The following is a 22,037-nucleotide window of genomic DNA, read 5'->3' as shown; positions in this document are numbered from 1 at the left end:
GTGAATAGTCTATTATAGAACCTTAATGTGAATACATCTGTGGGATTGGATGGTATACCGGCACGAGTCTTGCGTGAAGTGGCTAAAGAATTATCAGTGCCCTTGACCATATTGTTTAATCTGAGTTTCGGGTCTGGTTTAGTCCCGAAGGTGTGGAAAGGGGAAAATAGTTCCATTGCATAAAGGAGGATCCAAGACTACAGTTGCAAATTACTGACCGATCAGCATATCAGGAGTCGTTGTCAAGGTCTTGGGGAAAGTAGTTAAGGGGAAAACAGGAATGGATTGATGAAAATGAGATACTGTAAGGGGGGGGGGGGGAAAGCATGGCTTTGTGAAGGGTAGATCATGCCCCAGTAACTTGCTCAAGTTTTATAACACAGTGACAGCTGAACTGGATAAGGGTAATGGGTTTACAGTGATACTGCTGGACCTGGCTAAGGCCTTTGACAGGATACCACATGGAATTCTAATCCGTAAACTACAACATATGGGAATGGATATGTGGTGGTTGATGGAGAGATATCAAAGAGCAGTTTATTCAGGAGTAGAGTCCAAAAGACGGCCTGTGACTAGTGGTGTGCTGCAGGGTTCTGTTCTTGGACCACTGCTGTTTAATTTGTTCATTAAAGATACAGGGAAGGATCTAAGAGGAACAGTTCATTTGTTTGCTGAAGATACAAAGTTGGGTACGGCAATAGTGAATGCAGAAGGTGTCAAAATCTTGCAGGACGACTTGGATAGATTGGAGTTCTGAGCTAAGGAGAATGGTTATCAATTTAATGTGACAAAATGTAAGGTTATGTATTTTGGGGTGAAAAGATTAGCAGCAGTATACCACATTGGTGGAACTGTACTCCAGGAGATTGATGATGCCAGGGACTTGGGAGTGTTGGTGGATAGGGAGATGAAGTTTAGGAGGCACACTGCAAAAGTAGCTAAATCAGCTCATCAACTCACTTGGTTGTTGAAAAATACCTTGACAAGCACAGACAAGCAAGTTATTATACATCTGTACCGAGCCTTGATAAGACCTCATCTTGACTACTGTGCCCAGATTTGGTCACCTAGGTTCCTTCTTGATGGGGAGGAGGTGGAGAGAATCCAGAGGCGAGTGACTAAGATGATAGCAGGTCTATGGAATGAACCATATGAGAACAGGTTGAAGATTTGTGGGTTGCAGAAATTAGTTGATAGGTGGAAAAGGAGAGATATGATTGAGACATTCAAATTGCTGAAGGGTTTCTATAGGATTAATTCAGAGGATATTTTTTAAGAACAGGACTGGTGGTGGGAGAACTAGGGGACATCCATGGAAGCTGGGCAAGAGTCTGGTTAGCAGGGGTGTTAGAGCTGGGTTCTTTACTTTTAGAGTGGTAAATGAGTGGAATAAGCTGCCAGAGTCTGTTGTGGGGGCTATGGCAGTGAGTGAGTTAAAGGCAAGGTATGATAGATACTGTGAGAATGTCATATAGTTGTGTGGACATGATGTTTAGAGCCTCCCTCGATGAGTCTAAGGACTCCCTGGAGTGGCCCGTAATAATAGTAATAGCATAGTGATTCATTAACTAGTTGTTGACAATTTTACTTTTGCCTCGTTATCGTTTGTTGTCTTCTACAAATAATTTATATTGAATGCTGTGATAAAAAAATCCTGCCAGTTGTGAGGTTTGTGGTGTGATACAGATTTTGTTGGGGGGGGAGGGGGGGACAACATTGCTGTAGAAATTCACTGACAACTGTGTTAGGTTTATAGGCCTAACATAATGAGTGACAAAAAGTTAGGCAATGGTGTCATTTGTTTAAATGAAGGGCACAAAAATGTTCACAATGAAGAGCACAGTAGCTGGCCAAGTGTGGTGATAGAGGATTTGGTGGAAAGAGTGCACACAAAAATTTATTAAAATCATAATTTCACAATTACAGAACTTTCCTTTGAATTTCTGGAAATTCTAATCATTCATGAAATTGTGAAATTGCTTATACCCCAGAAAAGCTGGGGTATAAGAAATTTTGTGCCAGATGAGTCCCTGGATGTGCCTCGTACAAATTAAATATCAGTGGTCCAAGCACAGAGGCATATTGACATACTGCTAATTATCTGCCATCTCCTGGATTGTGCTCGTCTATACACTAATTTGTCCATCAGCCGCCTTGAATCCATATCACCAGCTTCATATCCATCCATATTTACTCAAATTTGTGTAACAGCATTCCAAGTAAGTATTCTGTCAAACGCCTTCGCAAAATCCAGTAGTAATAGTAGTATCATCATATACTCATTCCATTTATCCAACTTAACTCCAACTGTATTATAAAAAGTGAATAAATTACTAAGGCTCTACAAAGATTATGGTGCTCCCCTATTCTTATCCACCCATTCCTAAATTTTTCTTTGACCAACTTCTCCAATGCCTTCACCACTACTAATTGTACTGATATTAGCCTGATATTAGAATTCGGGATGTCAAACTTAGCTCTCTGCTTTAGGCAGATGATATGTACTCCTAAACACATCTAGTACAAGTCTCCCAGATTCTCTAACTCAACTAAATACTAGCTGTAACAACATGGTTAGAAATAAAATGCTTGATCAAAGATTAGAGACCACAGATACCAGGGTTTTGAAGGATGCTGCTATAGTACAATAGGACTGAATTAAGAAGGGCCATGATTGCTAATGTGTCAATGTGAAGATTGCAGGAGAAATGATGTGCAGTTTATAGATGTACGGAATGAATTTGATGGAAAAAAGGATTTGTACACCTGATGGACAATGGACTGCATTTGAATGGTTTTGGAGTTAGATATTTGGAAAAAGTATTGCTGGAAGTGCAAAATCAGGGTACTAGAAATATTAGGGGCGATACAATCAAGAATGAGTACAGCCCAGCCCGGGACAAATGAATGCAAAAATGATTGTGCAATGTAGAATACAGTTCTTCAGGTTTCGAATCTGAGTGGACTGGTAATGATAACACACGAGGATAACTGTGGGCGCAGGAAGATGTTAAAATATATGTACATAAATGCTAAAAATAAAGTACAGGAGTATTCAGCTTAACTTGGCCAAAAATTATTGGCAATCAGCAAGTTCTGTGTTCCAATTACAGGAGAGAATGTAAGAAGTATTGTATTTTCAGAGAGGATCTATATATATATATATATATATATATATATATATATATAGAGAGAGAGAGAGAGAGAGAGAGAGAGAGAGAAGGACAAGTGGGGGTTACTGATGACAGTGAAGAACTTTAATATATTTAGGGGAGGTACTAATATCAGATGATCTGAGTATTTAAGCACCACTGTAGTGCAATTGGAAGAATGACGGTATTTTATGCCCTTTGATTGGAAAAGGCCCAAGTTCAATTCTTGTTGTGATGAGAGGAAACTTTATATGGGTTTTTCATATTGAAGGTGAGTTAGCTGATCTCATGGAGGGACAGGGTTTTTCTCCTAGAAACTCTAGTTTTTTTATGAGAACACACACACATTCACAGACAAAAAAATAGTAGTGGTGGTGATGGACACTAGATGGCAATTGTGGAGATGATGATGGTTGTGGTCGATACTTGGGTGGATTGAGTGGTGGAGACAGTTGTAGAGTAGGTGATTTCCCTCGATGAGTCTTTGGACTCCTTGGAGGTGTCATGTAATATAATACCATATTTACTCGAATATAACTCACCCTTGTGTATATCTCACACCCCCGATTTTACTTTATGAAAAAAGTAATTAAAAAGTTTAGCATATAGTTTTCTTACAAAAAAAGAGTTTAAAACTTTAAGAAATAGATAGCGAATGTTGTTATGACAGTTTCAGATATTTTGGAATTCAGTTGAAGAGGATCAGCATTTCATCTCCACAATTGTTGGTTCTGCCTTGTTCGTCAAGTCGTGTTATCTTTTGTTAATACCACATGAATCATATGCATAGAGATAGAAGGAATCAGTAGATTTTATTTTATTTATTTCATATGATGATACAACGGCCGTGAGCACCTTTTACAGGGAGGTATGGCACCATATCAATCTCCCCTATTTTATCTACGCTTGGGACCAGCCTAGCTGACAAGTCAAGCCTATGGCTGGGAGGGATTGTTTTTTTAAGTATTCCTAACTGTAATTCATGTGGGTGGGTGGGTGGGTGGGTGTGTGTTAAGGGGATGGTTTGCCTGTTTCGGGGAATGAAAAACCCAAATTTCCGGTTGAAAAAATCCTTTACTTCCATATGAGACAGGCTAACTCATCTTTTTGTCAAAAGAGAACTAGATAAAGGTTCTAATATCACAGACGAGAATTGAACCCCCATCTTTCGGATCAAAGGGCTTTGTCTATACTGACTGAGTTATGGAGGCTCAAACCAGTAGATGAAATGTGGGAGTGAGAGCATTGACTTCTCAATCTTGGATTGCATGGGGGTGGATTAAGATTAAGAGACCATCATTAGAACTGCTGTGCAACTGGATTTTGAGAGGTTGGGACATGATTTTGGCAGAAATAATTAATTTAATTACAGAAGCATTGTCTCTAAAGATTCAAATATATCGCGTGATGAAGGTGAGCGGCTGATCACGTACATAACGATAATTAAAATTTCAATGCATGCATTTTATAAATAATGTGAGCAATTATAAATTACAATGAATACTGAGGATTTAATCATAAATGTCAATTTCGTTTTTTCCTGAAAAACTTTAGTTTCTGAAAATCCCCACATATATCTCACACCACGAATTTTTAACTTTTATTTGGGGGATGAAGTAAGAGTTATATTCGAGTAAATACGATAATAATATTTAGGGCAGAAACTCGTGAAGGTAATAACAGTTAAGTGTTTCTATCGCATACCCTCTTTTTTTACCTATGAACTAAACTAAAATAACTTAAATCATCAATCTATCCTCAACAGATCAATAACCATTTTTGTCACTTATCTCTGATATTGGAAACTCAGATCATAACTTCATTCAAGTTGTGTACTACTTCCACTAGTCATATGTCTTTAGCATTAAAATGATGTCAAAAGTGATGTCCTACTCAGCAACTTTCCATGGTCTGATTACTTTCTCTTCTCCTGATCAAAATACCTGCTTCAAGTAACAAAAATAACTCCAACAGGAATAATGACCTTCATCTCCCTCACCCCTTGTTTTTTTTACTCAAAATCCAGACCAATATCCAGCATTGTTTTCCAACAAGCATTCCATAAAAATGCACGAAAAAAAAAAAAAAAACCCTCCAGTACATCGCACTCAAGATCACAATTCAAGCTTTGAACATAAGCCTATGCTACAGTTATACAAAACAACAGATCCAAACTGATTCTGAAAGGGCTAAATGTAAAAAAAACATGCCTCTTACTCAGACAGCAGTTGAGCCTTCTGGTTTCTTGCTAGCATAATTTCTGCACTTCCATCATTCTATCCCTCACATCTAGAAGGTAGTATCACTGTATCATCACCCACAGATAAAGCATATTATTCTTTTACTTCAAATCTTGTATTAAGAACATGACAAATCACTTTCCACAATATCCTGAACATCTCATTCAGTGCCTCTTCTTGTTTTTTATCCGAAAGAAATCAGAACCCTGAATATCTCTAACAGAGCAATACAACCTTTCTGGAAAGATTTTTGTCATGTACAAATGCAATATGTGACTGAATTTACAATATATAATATGAGTAGTAATTTTTTTTTTTTAATGGACCAAAGTGTCTGTACAGTCTTAATTTATAAAATAGAAGATCAAAGTAATGCTGAACATGCAACAACTATAGCAAACTGAGAAGTGGGAAAAACCACAACTTAGGAGGATTTCTCTTTGTGTCCAATTGCATAAATGATATTCAATGAGCTAGTACTGAAATTGAAAATAAACATTAATACTTTAGAACATTTTTATGAGAAGAGTATAATGAAATTGTGGATAAACAAATATTTAAACTATTAGAATGGGACAAAAAAACATACCTTTTTACCAATCACGTCCGATTCATTTGTCCGTTCCTGTAATGATAACTCCTGTACACAGCTGGAAGAACACTTAGTATTAGTCTCAGAGTGCATGAGACAACCAGTGTTATTCTTATCCCTTAAATACAAAACAAAAAAGTTGTAACAAAAAATAGCAAGAGTACTTTTTATCATCATCTATACAACAAAGCATCTGCATTTATAATAAACTGAAATGAATGACAATTTTGAAATATTATCTAGAAAGTAAATTCTCAATCTTTTTCCCACCATATCTTCTCTCCCCACTATGAACAAAGGAAGACAGCCAACTTTCTATAAGAAGAGGGAAGCCTTTTTCTGCAATTTTGACTATTAACTATCACATGATAACTTTATGGAGTAAAAGGAGGTCAACATCTTCAAATAACTTGCATTTTCTTCCTCCTTGAGATTTAATTTCTGCTCCACACATACAGTATGTATTATGTTTCACAATAACAATCTGCAAATAATGCTATTCATAAACAAAAAGAATAAAAGTTGAAAAGTTCAATTATCTGAGAATGGAGCTGTTCCTGTGTTCTGACCTATAGCTAAATTTGATTCTAACAAAAATTAAATTTTTTTGTATAAATCATATTAAAAGATATTACAATAACATACTTGAGTGTGTATTTTTAAGAAAGTAGGGATGATATAATATTTGGGGCCAAACTTGAGTGAGCTAAAATTAAGAAAAAACTGGGAATGATGCAGAAAAGTTGAGGATGAAGATAGCATTGCATTGTCTGAAATATGAAGATGATTTCAACAAAATGGCTAGTGAAAGCATACCATCATGCTGCTGGATTTGCATATATGCTTTTATTCCTTTTTTTTTTTCCCTTTAATTTTTAGTTTCCAAATTTTTTAATTCTTAATGTTTCAAAATCCATTGTTTTTATTCATTATCTTCTCTGCAATTAGTTCTATTCATGATATTTTTGGTTATTGAATATACATCTCAATATTTCACAAATCAGAATGGGGAACTGGACAATGAGACTTATTTGTGCCTATGGTACCACAGAAGGTTCCACTAAGGAAGAAATGGAGGAATTTTTGGAGCACCAGAGAAGGCAGCTACAATGAAAAAGGAAAAGTTAGTCCTTGGAGATCTAAACAGCAGAATAAGAATTGATTACCAGACAATACAAAATTGTTTTGGGAAAATTTGGAGAAAAATAGCAAAGCTAATAGAAAATAGTAAATGCACAGTTTCAGTTTTCAGGCACAGTTTTTAGTGATAATGGCAAATTAAATATGGAAAAAGACAACAAAATTAGTAAAGCTTGTATGGTAGGAAGTCTAAGTGGAAACTGTATATAAGGAGGGTGTGAGTAGAGGCGTGAGGAGCAGGTTCTTTGCATGGAGAGTGGTTGGTGAGTGGAATGCATTGCCTGAGTGTGTTGTGAATGTAAACACATTGAATCAGTTTAAGGCACGGTTGGATGAGTATTGAGTGCAATAGTGTGTACCTCCCTCGATGAGTCTCTGAATTCATGGAGGTCAGATGATAATAATAATGGCTTCACACATGTAAGGGATTTACTCTAATAGTGTTTCCTCTTACTGGACAGCTGCAGTTGTCACATGATATTCATGCTGTATGACTTGCTCTTTTATTCAGAATTTAAATGTTACCAGTTTTTCTGTTTTCTCTCTGAAAGAAGCTCATGACATATTGAGCAAAATATATAAGAGTAATAAATTAGTTTTCTCTTACATGTGTGAAGCTGTTATTCAAAAAATATAGTATATGATAGATACTAGTCAGGTGGATTTGCTCTTACTTCATAGGATACCCAAGCTATATACAAATGCTGTTTATTATTTATTCTTTGTAATGAATCAGTCTCTCTACGCATATGTTTTCTATTCCCTGAAGGTCAGGGATTTGACACCTCCAGGGAGTCCAAGGACTCATCGGGGGAGGTGGGGGGGTACCTGCTCTACAACTCCATCTCCACCATTCAATCACCAACTGACCACAACTACACCAATGCCATCTACTGCTGACCACCACCGGTATTTCCACAGACAATCACAAACATCCATGCCCATGGCGGGATTCGAACCCACAGCTGGCTGGAGAGCGGATACGCTATCCACTCAGCCAACCAGGCCATGGTATTTATTTTCTATATCAAATCTTTCTCTTGATAACTATTTTTTCTGCCGTAAACTACACTTACATGACTTTTCTCTAAATTACTGAGCCTGTCTAATTCATTCTGCACTTCAGTAATTTAATGTACCACACACACACACACACATATATATATATTTCTTATCAGTTACTGGTTTAATTTTATGTTGTATTAACTCTAGCCACAGTCATTGTTTGATCACAGCGTTTTTTTATATGAATTTCATCCATGAAAAGTAGCAAACTTGTACCATATTAGAAGTGTTGGAAGGCTAAAAGGTAAGACAATCTAGAAAACCTGCTCTAAAAACCAAACATAGAACTTTCTCAAGTGCCTCCAATATATTAGCCGAATTGTAGTCTTATACAGGACAATGAAATTCATCTAGCCTAAAGAAATTCAAATATCCATGCTGGTGTTGGAAAGCAAATATGCTATTCACCCAGCCAACCAGACCAGCAAACAGACATTATAGTGATATATGTCTGTTTGCTTAAAATATGCCAAAGTTTAATAGGTGCTTTCATTACCTTTAAACTTAATTCAGTGAAAAACGACTATCTCTCAGACCTTAGGCAAATTAATGCAGCAATGTTTATTGAGGTAAAGGCTTCATGGCTGATTACAATTTTTAAAACTAGTCCATACTTGTATTACAAATAATTGTGAGTGTAGTTTTTATGCTCTTTTATGGATGGAATGCTAACCTAATATATCTAACCTGTCTGTTCAAAGTAGGCTAAACTGCAGATACAATACAAGAATTGTGCAAGACAATAAGGCTGATTCTTAAGAAAATGGATGAAAGTTGCTAGCTGGATGTGTGGTTTGAAAGTGGCATGAAGATTATATTTATGAAGAATTTCAGCTATCTTTTCAGATATACCTCTATAAGTGATCAGAATCATTTTGCTGTGATCATGTGTGTCAGGTGTAAGAGAGACAGGGGCATACAACATTTTTGTCTATTTTACAGGGGTTGTAGTGCATCTAAAAATGTGTTACAAAGATAACTGAGTTCTGTGTAAGGGCTGCTTGGTCAAACACTCCTTGACTAAGTGTATGAGAATGCCACACTGTTGGGATGGATGGTGGCGTGCTGCCTACAGAAGTTGCAATGTTTGGGGGGGGAGGTTTCCTATAAGCAGAATAAGATAAAGAGCTATTTAGTAGTCATGTAACCAGTGTGCCTAAAAAGGGAACACAGTTGTTTCTTTTTGTATAGTGAAATTCATTTTTGGATGTTTGCTGTTTAAATGTGTCAAGCAAATACAGCATCTACATAGTTTAGCTCGACTGCTGGTTTGTGAGCATAGTGGTGCTAAGTGCTTGATTTCTAGACATTCCATAAGAAATTGACATGGGAGGAAGGGAAGGAGCGAACAGAAATTCAGATCATGAAAAATTTAAATTCACTAAGTTATTTTTCATAATCAAAAATATCCTGGTGAATTTAAATAATTTAGATATGTCCAAGGAAAAATGTAACATGATAAGGTCAAGGTTTTCCTTAGTGGTACTTTAGTAAATAATGAAGTAATATCAAAGTTGATTATGATGTTTGAATTTTTTAGGTTAATATTTTTTCTATTAAGGTTTTAAAGTGAATAGAAATTTGAATGAAGGAGGGAGAGTTGCCTGTGAAAGGGGAAACTGCAAACTGTTGTTCAAGTTTGTAGGTGGGATATTGGGTTTGTGAATTCTGGGGCCACCATATACTGCGTGACCACAGATGTGGGACCTTCTGCGCATGTCAGAAGAAGGCAAATCCATTCCGATAATAGGATAATCAATGCGTTTCGTGGGATGAGTGTTTATTAATACCTTATTTATTATTATATGTCAGAAAATTAGCTTTTCTTTCATGAAAATTCTAGTTTTTAAACTGGTAACTATTTTGCTTGTACAATGGTTGGAAATTTTTACACATAAAGAATGTGATTTCACTTGTTGGTGACGAATTCGTACATCACCTTATTCCTTTCTCCCCTTCAACATAAATGAACTGACTTCTTGGCACATTGCCAGCCGAGGATCTCGAATTTGTGGTTGGAGAGTATCTGGGGTTGTTTAACATGATAAGGTTTTAATTTTTTTAAGACTGAGATGTAGCATTTTTAATAATTTATACACTTTTTAATTTTGAGATTTAGTGGGAGGTACTTAAAAAAGCAGTTACACTTGCCATCCATCGCAAACAGTATGGCATCCACAAAACATACATAGCTGGGCTGATTCTTCTAATAGCACAACTCTTGCCACAGAAATTGATTATCTGCTACAAAACTAACAAAAGACTGCATGTCCTATCACACCTGATATGCAAAATCACAGCAAAACCATTCTTATCCTCCTATAGGAGTACATCTGAAAAAATAGCTAAAGGTCTTCATAAATATAATCTTCATGCAACTTTCAAACCAAACATCCAGCTATCAATCATTGTCCTTTCACCAAAGGATAATCTCATTGTCTAGCACATCTTATATAGTGTATAAATTCCCTTGTACTTTCAACTTGGTGTACTTTGGAAAGACAAGTAGATCTGTTCTCATCTACTATGAAGAACACAAAAATTATATTTGCATTCATCTGTATGACAAGTACGAACTGGCAGACTGTGCTCTGAATATTCCTTCACATAGGATTAAATGGAAGTAGACAAATGTGCTCATATAAGTAACTATGGGTTTAAGACTATTTTTAGAAACAGCATCAGCCATGAAACACTTTCCTAACCTCAATAAGTATGGTTACATTAATTTGCTTAAGATATGAGCGACAGTCATTCTAAGAATACATTTAGCTTTGTGTTTCTTGAATTATTTTAATTTTTTAATCATGATCATGAAGAGTGACTTGATAAGACATGAGTTCCTTTTCAGTTATAAATTTGAAATGGTTCTATAACAATCTGAGTGTGGTAGATGTATGATTATCTTATCACAGATAATTTGCACAATGAAGATGCAAGTTTGAAATCAAATGAATCATTAATAACTCAATAAATTATTTTGTTTATCTGGTGTTGTTTATACTGCAAAGCACAATTATGAATAACCATCAACACCTAAGCCTGTCATTATGATACTGTTTTGTGAATCCTACCCACGAATAGCATTTAGCTAGTACACTAGTATTAATGTTGGGGGTGAGCTAACAGTGAGATATTTCAGGAACCTTGCTCAAATATGGAACTTTTTTGAAGCCACTTCAGGTCTCCAGTAAGCAGTGTAGTAGTCTCACACGAGGCAATAAAGTACATCTCCCACCTAAAGACTGATAAAACATTCTTGCCCATAGTAGGATTCGAACCTCCAGCCTCTTGGTTGGAGAGAAGATACGCTATCCACTTGGCCAACCAGGGTGGAAATACTAAGTTCATTACGATAACCCTTAGCTTGTAGATGTGTCATACAAAACAATCAGAAGGTATGCTTCTAGTAAAATTTCTCAAACAAGCAAACAGTAATGTACAATTCCAAAACTTTGGTACTCTTCTGATGGCCAACTCTGTACTGGTTCACTCACATGGTTTATCTCTAACCCTCTTCCTGCTGTGTGTTTCAAAGAATTTTTCATATATCAGAACAGGGAAAGAGACCAGGGATCATCTGGAATTAATATATAGTATAGTGAATAAGAAAGTGAGAAGCAGATTTTAAACATGGAGAGTAGTAAGTGAATGGAATGCATCGTCCCTAAGAAAATGGTGAAAATGAAGATGGTAAATGGATTTAAAGAATGACTTGATAGTCTTTGTTGTCTAAAGTCTGTGATGTCTCAACTCCAAACTGATAATGCAAAATATATATATATATATATATATAGTATAAACAGTGCTCCTAAGTAAAGCCCTAATGAGTTCTGAAATGTGGAGTAAAATAACATTCAACTTATTAATAAATTTACTTTATGATGAAATAATCTTGGTTTTTTTTTGGATCATATAATTTCAACAATCAGGTATATAATTCTTCACATATGAATTTCAGAAATTTTTTTTGGTTTTGTTTACTGGGTGAATACAGGATACCAAATACATTTTATACACAAAAAGTATATTTTATAGTATTATTATTTTTGGATTAAAATATTAAAAATATCAAATTAAAACATGAACTCACATCCAACCATTTTCCACTGGGATGACAGATGACTGAGATCCAATACATGAATCTCTTTTCTCAGGAAAACCTCCTTTTTCTAGTTCCAAGTCCAGCAATCCCTCCATATAATCTGCCATAGTTTTATAATCAGGAGGAGGCACTAAAATTTATTTAATAAGAGAACTATTACTGATAATATTATACACACACACACACACACACACACACACACACACACATGTATGTGAAAATTCTTTACCTTGGGGATAATATATATTAAGGATACCAAGTAATTTTATAAACTTGGTTTTTTTACTCCTTCTCCCAAGTAAGCAAAACAGTTAAGTTTGCACCTGAACATAGTTCAAGTCTAAAGGTAGTGCAACACCAGGGCAACTCGTTGTAAATGTGGGTAAAGCTCTGATCGCTATTCTTAGTATTTCCCGTAATGTAAAACACATCTCACTAAGAGATGTATACTGTTATACATTATTCCCCCACCCATAATGTATAACAGTATACATCTCTTAGTGAGATGTGTTTTACATTACGGGAAATACTAAGAATAGCGATCAGAGCTTTACCCACATTTACAACGAGTTGCCCTGGTGTTGCACTACCTTTAGACTTGAACTATGTTCAGGCGCAAACTTAACTGTTTTGCTTACTTGGGAGAAGGAGTAAAAAAACCAAGTTTATAAAATTACTTGGTATCCTTAATATAATAATATAATATATGTATGTATATATACACACTCGTTTAAAGTGTGCAAATTACTTTTATACAAAGTTAATATTCATCAACCAATTTTAAAGCTTGATCATGTTTATAAATGAAATCTCAATGGCTGAATGATTCAATGCATATGCTGTATGTAGAAGGAATGGATGCAATTTTTTGGATGTGTGAAATTAGTTTGAGGGGGAAGAATGGATTTGTATAAGAGGGATTGCCTATACGTGACTGCATTTTGCTTTAGGAGCCTTGAGAAATTATTAATTGACAGAGACATAACAAAGAGAGAAAAAGTCAAAAAAACTAGATCCTCCTAGGAGATTTTAATGTCCACAACACCAGCTGGCTTTCCTCCTCCAGCTGTACAGATCTTGCAGGGAGAGATGCTGAAACATTTGCCATCAACTAATGACTTTACACAACTTGTTCAGATGCCAACCAGAATACCTGATAACCCGAACCACTCCTCCAAACACCCTAGATCTCTTCCTCAACAATGACCCTTCCAAATACACAGTGAATGTAGTGGGCTTCCTGATTACAATCTAATGCTCATCTCCTCCCCCCATGCAACAACGGTTACACAGCCACTCCCATACAAGAGTAGTTTGGCATTATAACAGTGCCAAGTGGGACAGCCTCTACAACTTCTACCTCATTCCCATGGTTGGACTATTGCTTCTGGCCTTCCAACTCAAACATATGCAACAAACTTATCACCAAAGTAATCCTCTGGCATGGAAACATACATTCCCCACCGTACTCTGACCTGACATTCCCTAACTAAACCCTGGTTTTCCAAAAGATGTGCCAAGACTGTACAAATGAAAAACCAAATATACCATAACTGGCTCAATCAAGAACTCCATCCTCCTTTACAGCTTATAATCAAGCCTAAAATATATGCAAAAAAACAATCAGTGCTTCCAAAACAGAGTTCAAAAGAGCAAAAAAGCAGCCTATCCAAACGGCAGCCAAGCCTTTAGGTCTCTCGCCAAAGCAATTGGTTGCTTTGTCGAGATTTCTGCCCAACACTATTCCCACCCATATCATACCCAAATGGCTCTATTGCATCATCACCTGCAGAAAAAGTCAATCTCCTGGCCTCATACTTCGCTTCCAATGCACGCATAACTGATAATGGTAAATGTCCCCCAACCATTTCAGATACCAAACATACAATGCCCACTATATCCTTTTGCTAGAAAAAGATCAGAAAAATACTGTGCAAATTAGACACAAAAGTCTCCTGGCCCTGATGGTATTCCTCCAATTGCCTGAAAGTTTATGCACCAGAACTGACTCCTATCCTGTGTCACCTGTATATATCGTCTTTCTCCACTGGTATCTAATCCCACAGTCTGGAAATTGGCCTATATTCAACCCATTCCCAAGAAGGGCAACAAGTCACTACCATCTACCGCCCTATCTCGCTCACCTCGGTCCTATCTAAAGTAATGGAAAAAATCATCAATTTCCAACTCCTACATTACCTTGAAGGTACCCACCTAATAAACGACTGCCAGTATGGATTCTGTTGCTGCTGATCAACAAGAGATCTGCTCACATATGTCACCCATCTCTGGACATATACCATGGAGAAGTTTGGCGAATTTCAAGTGATTGCACTTGATATCTCCAAGGCATTTGGCCAGGTCTGGTACAATAGCTTACTAAGCAAGCTGCCATCATTCGGTCTTCTCAAGACTTCTGTAGTTGGAGTGCCAGCTTTCTGTCAGGATGTACACTATGTGTGTGATGGTGTTGGATCATTCCTTATCCTCTCACCATTCAACTAATGCCAGGGTTCCACACTGGTCTAACTGACCTATCTATCATTGCATCATCATCAGCAAACAATTGAACATCTCCTGTTAGATCCTTCCTAATGTCATTAATTATTATTTGAATAGTAAATAATAAAGTATATATTGAATAACAATTAGCATTAAATCTGGGAGATTCTCATTCACTGTATACCACTTTGTGATACCTGTCAAGCATCCACTTATCCAAGTCAAGAGTACATATTCCAAACCCATATTCTCTAGTTGAAGCAACAGCCTTTCATATGGTATCCTATCAAATGCAGCAATGGTTGGTCAACTGGAAAGCCTCTGCTACTAATGGCTCACGCAAAAAGTTAAGCAAGTTCGAGCACAGTTAGTAGTTGGAAGGGATCAATCGTTGGATGCTGTTGGCACACTCTCCCTCGATGAGTCTTTGGACTCCCTGGAGGTGCCACATAATAATAATAATTTATTTCAAGAATTTTCCTTTTGGGTTGTGCTGTTGTTTTACTCAAGAATTTGGGTTGTGCTGTTGTTGTTTTACTTAACTACCTTGTCTTCAAGTAAGATTTCACTTGCGTGTTGACTCCCCCCCCCCTCACTGATGAGTTTTATGACTTCATGGTGGTCAGGAAAATAATAAATTATACTAACAGTTGTATGCATCCCATCTATGCCATGAACAACCTTTATCAGGACTTTTTAATAGCCAGTCTCATATGGAGTAGAGTTTTTTTTTTTTTTTTACCCAGAAACCCAGGTTTTTCATCTCTCTAAACAGGCAAAACAGTTCCACACACACACAGAATACTACTGGACAAGGAAGGCAATGGGAAAATCCTGCTCTATAATTCCTTAGTAAAGTAGAATTACTACCCCCACCAGCCACTAGGTTGAGGAAAAATGCACAGCTGCATGCCATCCAACTTGTGCTCATACACATAAAAGAAAACTACTGCCAAAAATATGATTACACACACATACTTATTTAGTTCTTAACAGGTGAGTTTCTTTCCTATGTACAACCTACATCTAGTGTTTTACGTTATTCTACAATTATTGTATCATATGAGGGCTCTTAATTTTGATGTGTGATTGTGCTAGATCCCAGTCACGCTGGAATCAAAAGAAAGGATACCTGCAGATGCAGTTAATAGGACAACTCATACTTTCTTGACATGCTGTTTGTCAGCCCCTTGTATGGACTAATGACAATAAATAAAAGTAAAGTTAATTAATCAATGGCAGTCATTCTGACAGAAGCACTAATAAATTGCATGAGATTTAAGCTTGAAATTAAGCCCTGGCAGTATAGTCTACGTAGAATTTACTAGGGGCTCTGCATAGCTCAAAGTCATTGTGTACATTCTTATCGATTGAGGGCTCATGACTCATCTATATATGAACACAATGTAACACAGTCACTTTAGAGAGGAGAATGCATTTTTCACTAACCTGGCTGAGCCATATACACTCAGGCAGATTTTATCAGACTGGGACAAGCTGCATGAAAAACTTTTTACAAATATATAAACAAATCTGATCATAAATGCAAATAATATGTAAATGCTGAATTACTTGTTTTTGTTTTAATTTCTTTTCTTGTACATGTTATTCACTTATTTAACTTTTTTTTTTTTTTCTTATTTCAACCAACGAGCCAGCCAAGCCAATTTCTCTTCAATCATTTTTGCATTACTATACATTAAAAAAAAAAAAAATTCCCACAGTAACAGCAACATCCACTATGCCCACTAAATAAAACTTAAATGAATCACATACCACTTTGAATCACATGTATGGTATGAATCACATACCATACCATGTAGTTTGTCCCAGTCTGATAAAAGAAAGTGGTATGCAAAACTTAAATGAATCACATACCACTTTCTCTTGGGGGGGGGGCTGTAACCCCCTAGAGAGCGCATCCCCTGTGTATGGTGGGGTGGTCCGGATATACTGAATAAGGACTCGTGGACCAACAGGGCCATAAGGGGCAATCATCTTGATTGTAAGGGAAGTGGCACTCCCATGGACCCCTATCTGGATCTATTCTCTTCTTCTACTTTGAGGAAGATCCACTTACTTTAATCTTTCCTATAAGGCCTTATCAGCCAACTCTTCTTATTTTATGGCCCTTATGCTATTAGACTACTCCAGGGCCATGAGGTCTTTTCATTTCTGACCATACAACTATGCCCTCTCTATAAAGTTTACTGTAATTCTTCTATAATCTACTCTTTCCCCCTTCAATATACCCTATTCCTCCTATGGGTTTAAATTTGGAAGAAGGCTAGTTCAGAAGCTTTAAGGTAGCAGCCCTACTACTGAACTATTCCATCGTCAGGCTAGTCCTCTGACATGGAGAACATAATTTTATTTGTAAGCTGACAGAAAAAGATAATTGGATTGAATCTATGGAAAACGACCCTGGAATGGAAAAGGTAAAACAAAAATGGAAACGACAAAATATAATACAGATAGCAAACTGGAATGTAAGAGGAATAGCATATAAAGAAATAGAATTAGACCAACTATTAAATGAAAGAAATTTTAAAATAGCAGTAATCACTGAAACAAAAAGAAATTAAAAAGGAACTATGAGAACTGAAAATTTTAATGTGATATACAGTGGAGTTGACAGAGACCAAAGAGCACAAGCAGGAGTCATGATTTGGATTCACAACTCCCTTTCAAAACAGTTAAAACATTATAATTGTGGAATGAAAGAATAATAGAAGCTAGAATAAAAATAGATAGAGGCTATTTAACAATAACTGGTTTATATGCCCCAGAAGAAGGAAGAGAGAAAAGGATAATATTGATTTTTATAATCAGCTACAAAACATATATAATAAAATAAATAAAAATGATTACGTAATTTTAGCAGGAGACTAAAATGCAAGAATTGGAAACACTAAAATTAATAATAATATAGGAATACATGGAGAACATTCTCTAAACAGAAATGGTAAAAAATTGATTGACTTTATAATTTATAATAACCTAAAAATAATGAATTCCTTCTATAAATATAAAGACATACATAAAATATACTTGGGCAGCAAGAGGATGGAAATCAATATTAGGTTATTTTATATTAAATGAAAAGACATCAAAATTTTCACTAGATGTTAGAGTTCACAGAGGATATGAAATGAGCAGTGACCACTTCCTTGTTAAAATAAAATTAAGAATACCACCTAAATGGCTACAAGTAAAAAGAACAGAAAGAAAATTTGAAACATTTGTTTATAAAACTAGACTATTGAATGACACAAATGTACAATGGCTATATGAACAAAGAATTAACCAATATCTAGATAAAATAAAACAAAATGAAGAAATAGAATGGCTTAATATAAAAACGATACTAAATGCAGCAGCAAATGAAAGCTTAGGAAAGACCAAAAAATTCAATAAAAGGAAAAAACTGAAGATCTGCGATGATACAATCAAAGAAATAATCAAAAAGAAAAAAGAAGCGTATCACAAATGGTTAAGCAGTAAAAGATTAGAAGATGAAATAGAATATAAATGAATAAAAGCCATAGCTAAAAGCGAAGTCAGATAAAGACAGAGAATCATGGAACGAATTTGTTTCTAATTTAGAACACGATTTATATAAAATAAGACCCAATGTATATAAGATTTTGAAACACTTAAATGCAGATACCAAAGAAAACATAAAATTAAACACCAAATTGAAATTAGAAGAATTTCTAAATTACTACACAGGATTGTGAACATACAAATATTTTAAAAAAGACAACTGGCAAACAATTAATGAAAATGAAAAGGAAATAACTAAAGAATTAGAAATCAGCCTGAAAGAAACAAGAAATGGAAAATCACCTGGAGTAGATAAGCTAGGTTCAGAATTATATAAATACGCATAAACAAGATTCAAAGAAAGGCTTATTTTTAAATAAAATTTATTCAACTGGTATCCTCCCAATAGAATGGAATAAAGCAATTGTGATTCCTATCTTTAAAAAAAAAAAAAGGTAATAGAGATGACCCTAAAAACTATAGAGGTATCAGTATACTAAATTCCTGTTACAAAATATATAGCAGAATCTTAAATAGCAAACTAATGAAATATTCCGGAAACATTATTTTAGAAGTACAGAACGGATTCAGAAAAGGACGATCATGTATAGATCTGGCCTTTTGCCTAAAATTAATAATAGAGAAAATAAGAGAATACAATTTGGAAACACATATTGCATTTATTGAATTTGAAAATGCATTTGATAAAGTTAAAAGAAACATATTATTTAACATATTAAAAGAAAGACAAATATCAAATGATATCCTAAAAGCTATCACAAGTATACATGAAAATAATCAAATACTAATAAGATTAAATCATGAGCTATCATATACAAGAGAGATAAACCAAGGGGTCCGACAGGGATGTCCCCTCTCAGCAACTCTTTTAAATAGTCACTTAAATGAAAGAATAATAAAATGGAATAAAAATTTGCATCAAGGAATTAAGCTTTCTCCTACAGTGAACTTAAACACTCCTTTTTGCCGATGACCAAATAATAATTACAAATTCTGAAGATAACTTACAGATAGCTATTTTAGATCTAAATGAGATAGTCAAAGATTATGGTATGATAATATCAACAGAAAAATCAAAACCTATGGCCTTTAAAGGACAAGCTCCAGCAAGAACTAAAATAGTAATAGATAACAAGATCTTAGAACAGGTGAATTCATTTAACTACCTAGGATGTATGATCACATATAAAAATGAAAAAGATATAAACGTAAAAATTGCAAAATATTTAAAAATAACAGGTGTAATTAACTCTATATTTAAACCAAACCTAGTTCAAAAACAAACCAGACTAAAAGTATACAATACACTAGCCCTAACAGTCTTAATGTATGGAAGTAAAATCTGGATAATAAAACAAAAAGACAAACGAAGATTAATAACAGCAGAAATGAGGTTTATGAGAAAAACTGCAAAGTATACGCTATTTGATCACAAAAGAAACGAAGAAATTATGAAAGAATGAAACCAAGAACCAGTAATAGAAAAAATTAAAAAATATAAACATAAATGGATGGAACACTTTCAAAGAATGAAAACAGAAAGATTACCAAATCAAGCCTTAAAGTACAAGCCATTAGGAAAAAGAAAACCAGGACATCCTCTTAAATGATTCAACGATGACTTCTAAGGCCGGAACAGGCTATGCTAGGCCTAAATCCTTGATATGCATGATGATGATGTCATACCATTTTGCCCAACTTTATTTTAATTAAATGAGTAAAAATTTAATTTTCACTGTTACCCAATGCATTTACTCATTTAAAAACATTGCATTTTCACTCTGTTGAGCTTGAATGGTTACTTACAACCATTCATACATATGGAATGAGTGGATGAATAAAAATACCATAACTATCAGGACAACACTCACAATGTATGTTCTATTGTGTTGCTGTTCTTTAAATTACACTTTGGGTTAAAAAAAAAAATATATTTGAAGAGAGTATAAAATCCAAGTCATTTGTTGACCTAAAGACAATATATTTTACTACCATTCATATTAAATTGGGTCTCATAAACACTTGTTAAAGCATTGTACCACTAGACTTGTAACATGTTGATTAATTTTAATGGTATAGATGAAAACAGAGACAAGAAAATAACTATTTATGAACTTATTGCTGATATTTCACTGGTATCCTATCCAGCATTTTCAGAGCATAAAAACAGTTTTTCACAGTAGGCGAAACAACAATCTGGTATTCCAATGGGACTAGTTTGAACAATTGTATCATACAACACAAAGACTACAGTAATAATTAGGTACCATCTATGTTGGATTTTTGTATTTTATTTATTTATTTTTTTTTTTTTGTACGACAGACACATAAGCCTTTCCACATATCAGACTTGTAACAGAACTTAACTGCAGATGTCAAAAATCTCACAAGTCAAACTTATGTGTGTTAGCTCTAAAACTAAGGAAATATTAAAAGATAGAGAATTGAAAAACAATTTCAGTAAAACAGGACTAACAATCCCGGAACTCATGTAGAGATATTGCTGAAGGATTTGGCAGTAATAAAACTGAAAATGATAAAGAACTGGTTCAACTTATAACAAAGTACTAAAAGATAAAGGAGAGGGAAGATGCCATTGAAGATGCTCTTCATTCATTGTTACCTGAATTTCTTTCTTGAAAATCATGGTATATCATCAGCCATTTTCTGTCCACTGCTGGACCAAGCCCCCCCCCCAGTATATAATGAACAGGGCAAATGGTCATGATAATGATATAATGGAATACTATATAATGGTAAACTACTGTTGGTTTCTTCAAATGGAGGGAGGGGGGGGGGGTTGAGAGAGAGAGATGCAGAAATATCAGAGGAGAAAACAAAGTACTTATAAACATTTTTATACTTGCATTTTTAACAATTTTTATAACCAACAGGAAATATAATAAACTATGTAAATTTTACTCCTAAAGGGGATGGATTTGGGTATTGAAAATGAATGAAATTAATTTGGAATATTAACTACTCTGGATGTTAAAGCAGAACAGCTGAACAAGATTTTGCCATATGGTTTAGGGCAGTGGTGTCCAACCTTTTTATTATATTCACCACAACAATTTCTGGCATAAAATGTATTTATATGTAATTAAATATCAAATTATTAGTTTTTTGAAAGAGAGGTGCAATTTTCCCATCAGTGAATACTGAAGATAGTAACTAGTGCAATAAAAATCAAACTAAGGATTTTTTATTAATGTTTTATGCATAATTTTAATTTTTGTATATGTATCTTTACAAACGAATATTTGCGATACTAGAAAGTACTAATTCACCACACGTGGTTTTAAGGGTCTTAAAATGTGCTAAGGAAGTGACAGTATCCTTAATGAATTTACAACAGGAAAAGTCCATGAGAAGTTAAAATTGGTAAGCCTTCTATAAACCAAACTCTGCCTTACTAAACTTCATTCCCTCTAAACCCTGGTGACCAGATTTGGACACAATAGTCCAGATGTAGCCTGATCAGGGCCTTATACAGTGGAATTGCTATCATTTGATCTCTGCTGATTAATGTTCGTCCAATATTGAAGCAATTCTCTGAGTCGTCTTAATCCCCTTTGCAACATGCCGTTTAAATTTCAAATTTCGATTCACCATAACCCCAAGATTCCTGAACTTCCTCCCACATAGAGTATGCAGTATCTCATCTGCGGTTC

The 22,037-nt window shown here is 35.1% G+C and overlaps 1 protein-coding gene across 1 annotated transcript in view; it reads right to left on the bottom strand.

The window, feature by feature from the left end:
- LOC150104736 (uncharacterized) overlaps nucleotides 1-22,037 on the bottom strand; it is a 252,990-nt gene that overhangs the window by 16,100 nt on the left and 214,853 nt on the right. Inside the window, exons 8-9 of the mRNA XM_090395619.1 lie at nucleotides 12,283-12,424; nucleotides 5,982-6,102 (exon numbers count right to left, since the gene is read on the bottom strand). Of these exons, the coding sequence (XP_090251745.1) occupies nucleotides 5,982-6,102; nucleotides 12,283-12,424 (263 nt within the window). The remainder of the gene's footprint in view (nucleotides 1-5,981; nucleotides 6,103-12,282; nucleotides 12,425-22,037) is intronic.

Source organism: Typopeltis vanoorti, chromosome 7 (genome assembly GCF_054136105.1).
Source record: "Typopeltis vanoorti isolate ZY-2024b chromosome 7, IOZ_Tvanoo_1.0, whole genome shotgun sequence".
NCBI lineage: Eukaryota > Metazoa > Arthropoda > Arachnida > Uropygi > Thelyphonidae > Typopeltis > Typopeltis vanoorti.
The sequence above is the reverse complement of the archived record's forward strand: the minus strand, read 5'-3'. Positions and strand labels throughout refer to the sequence as shown.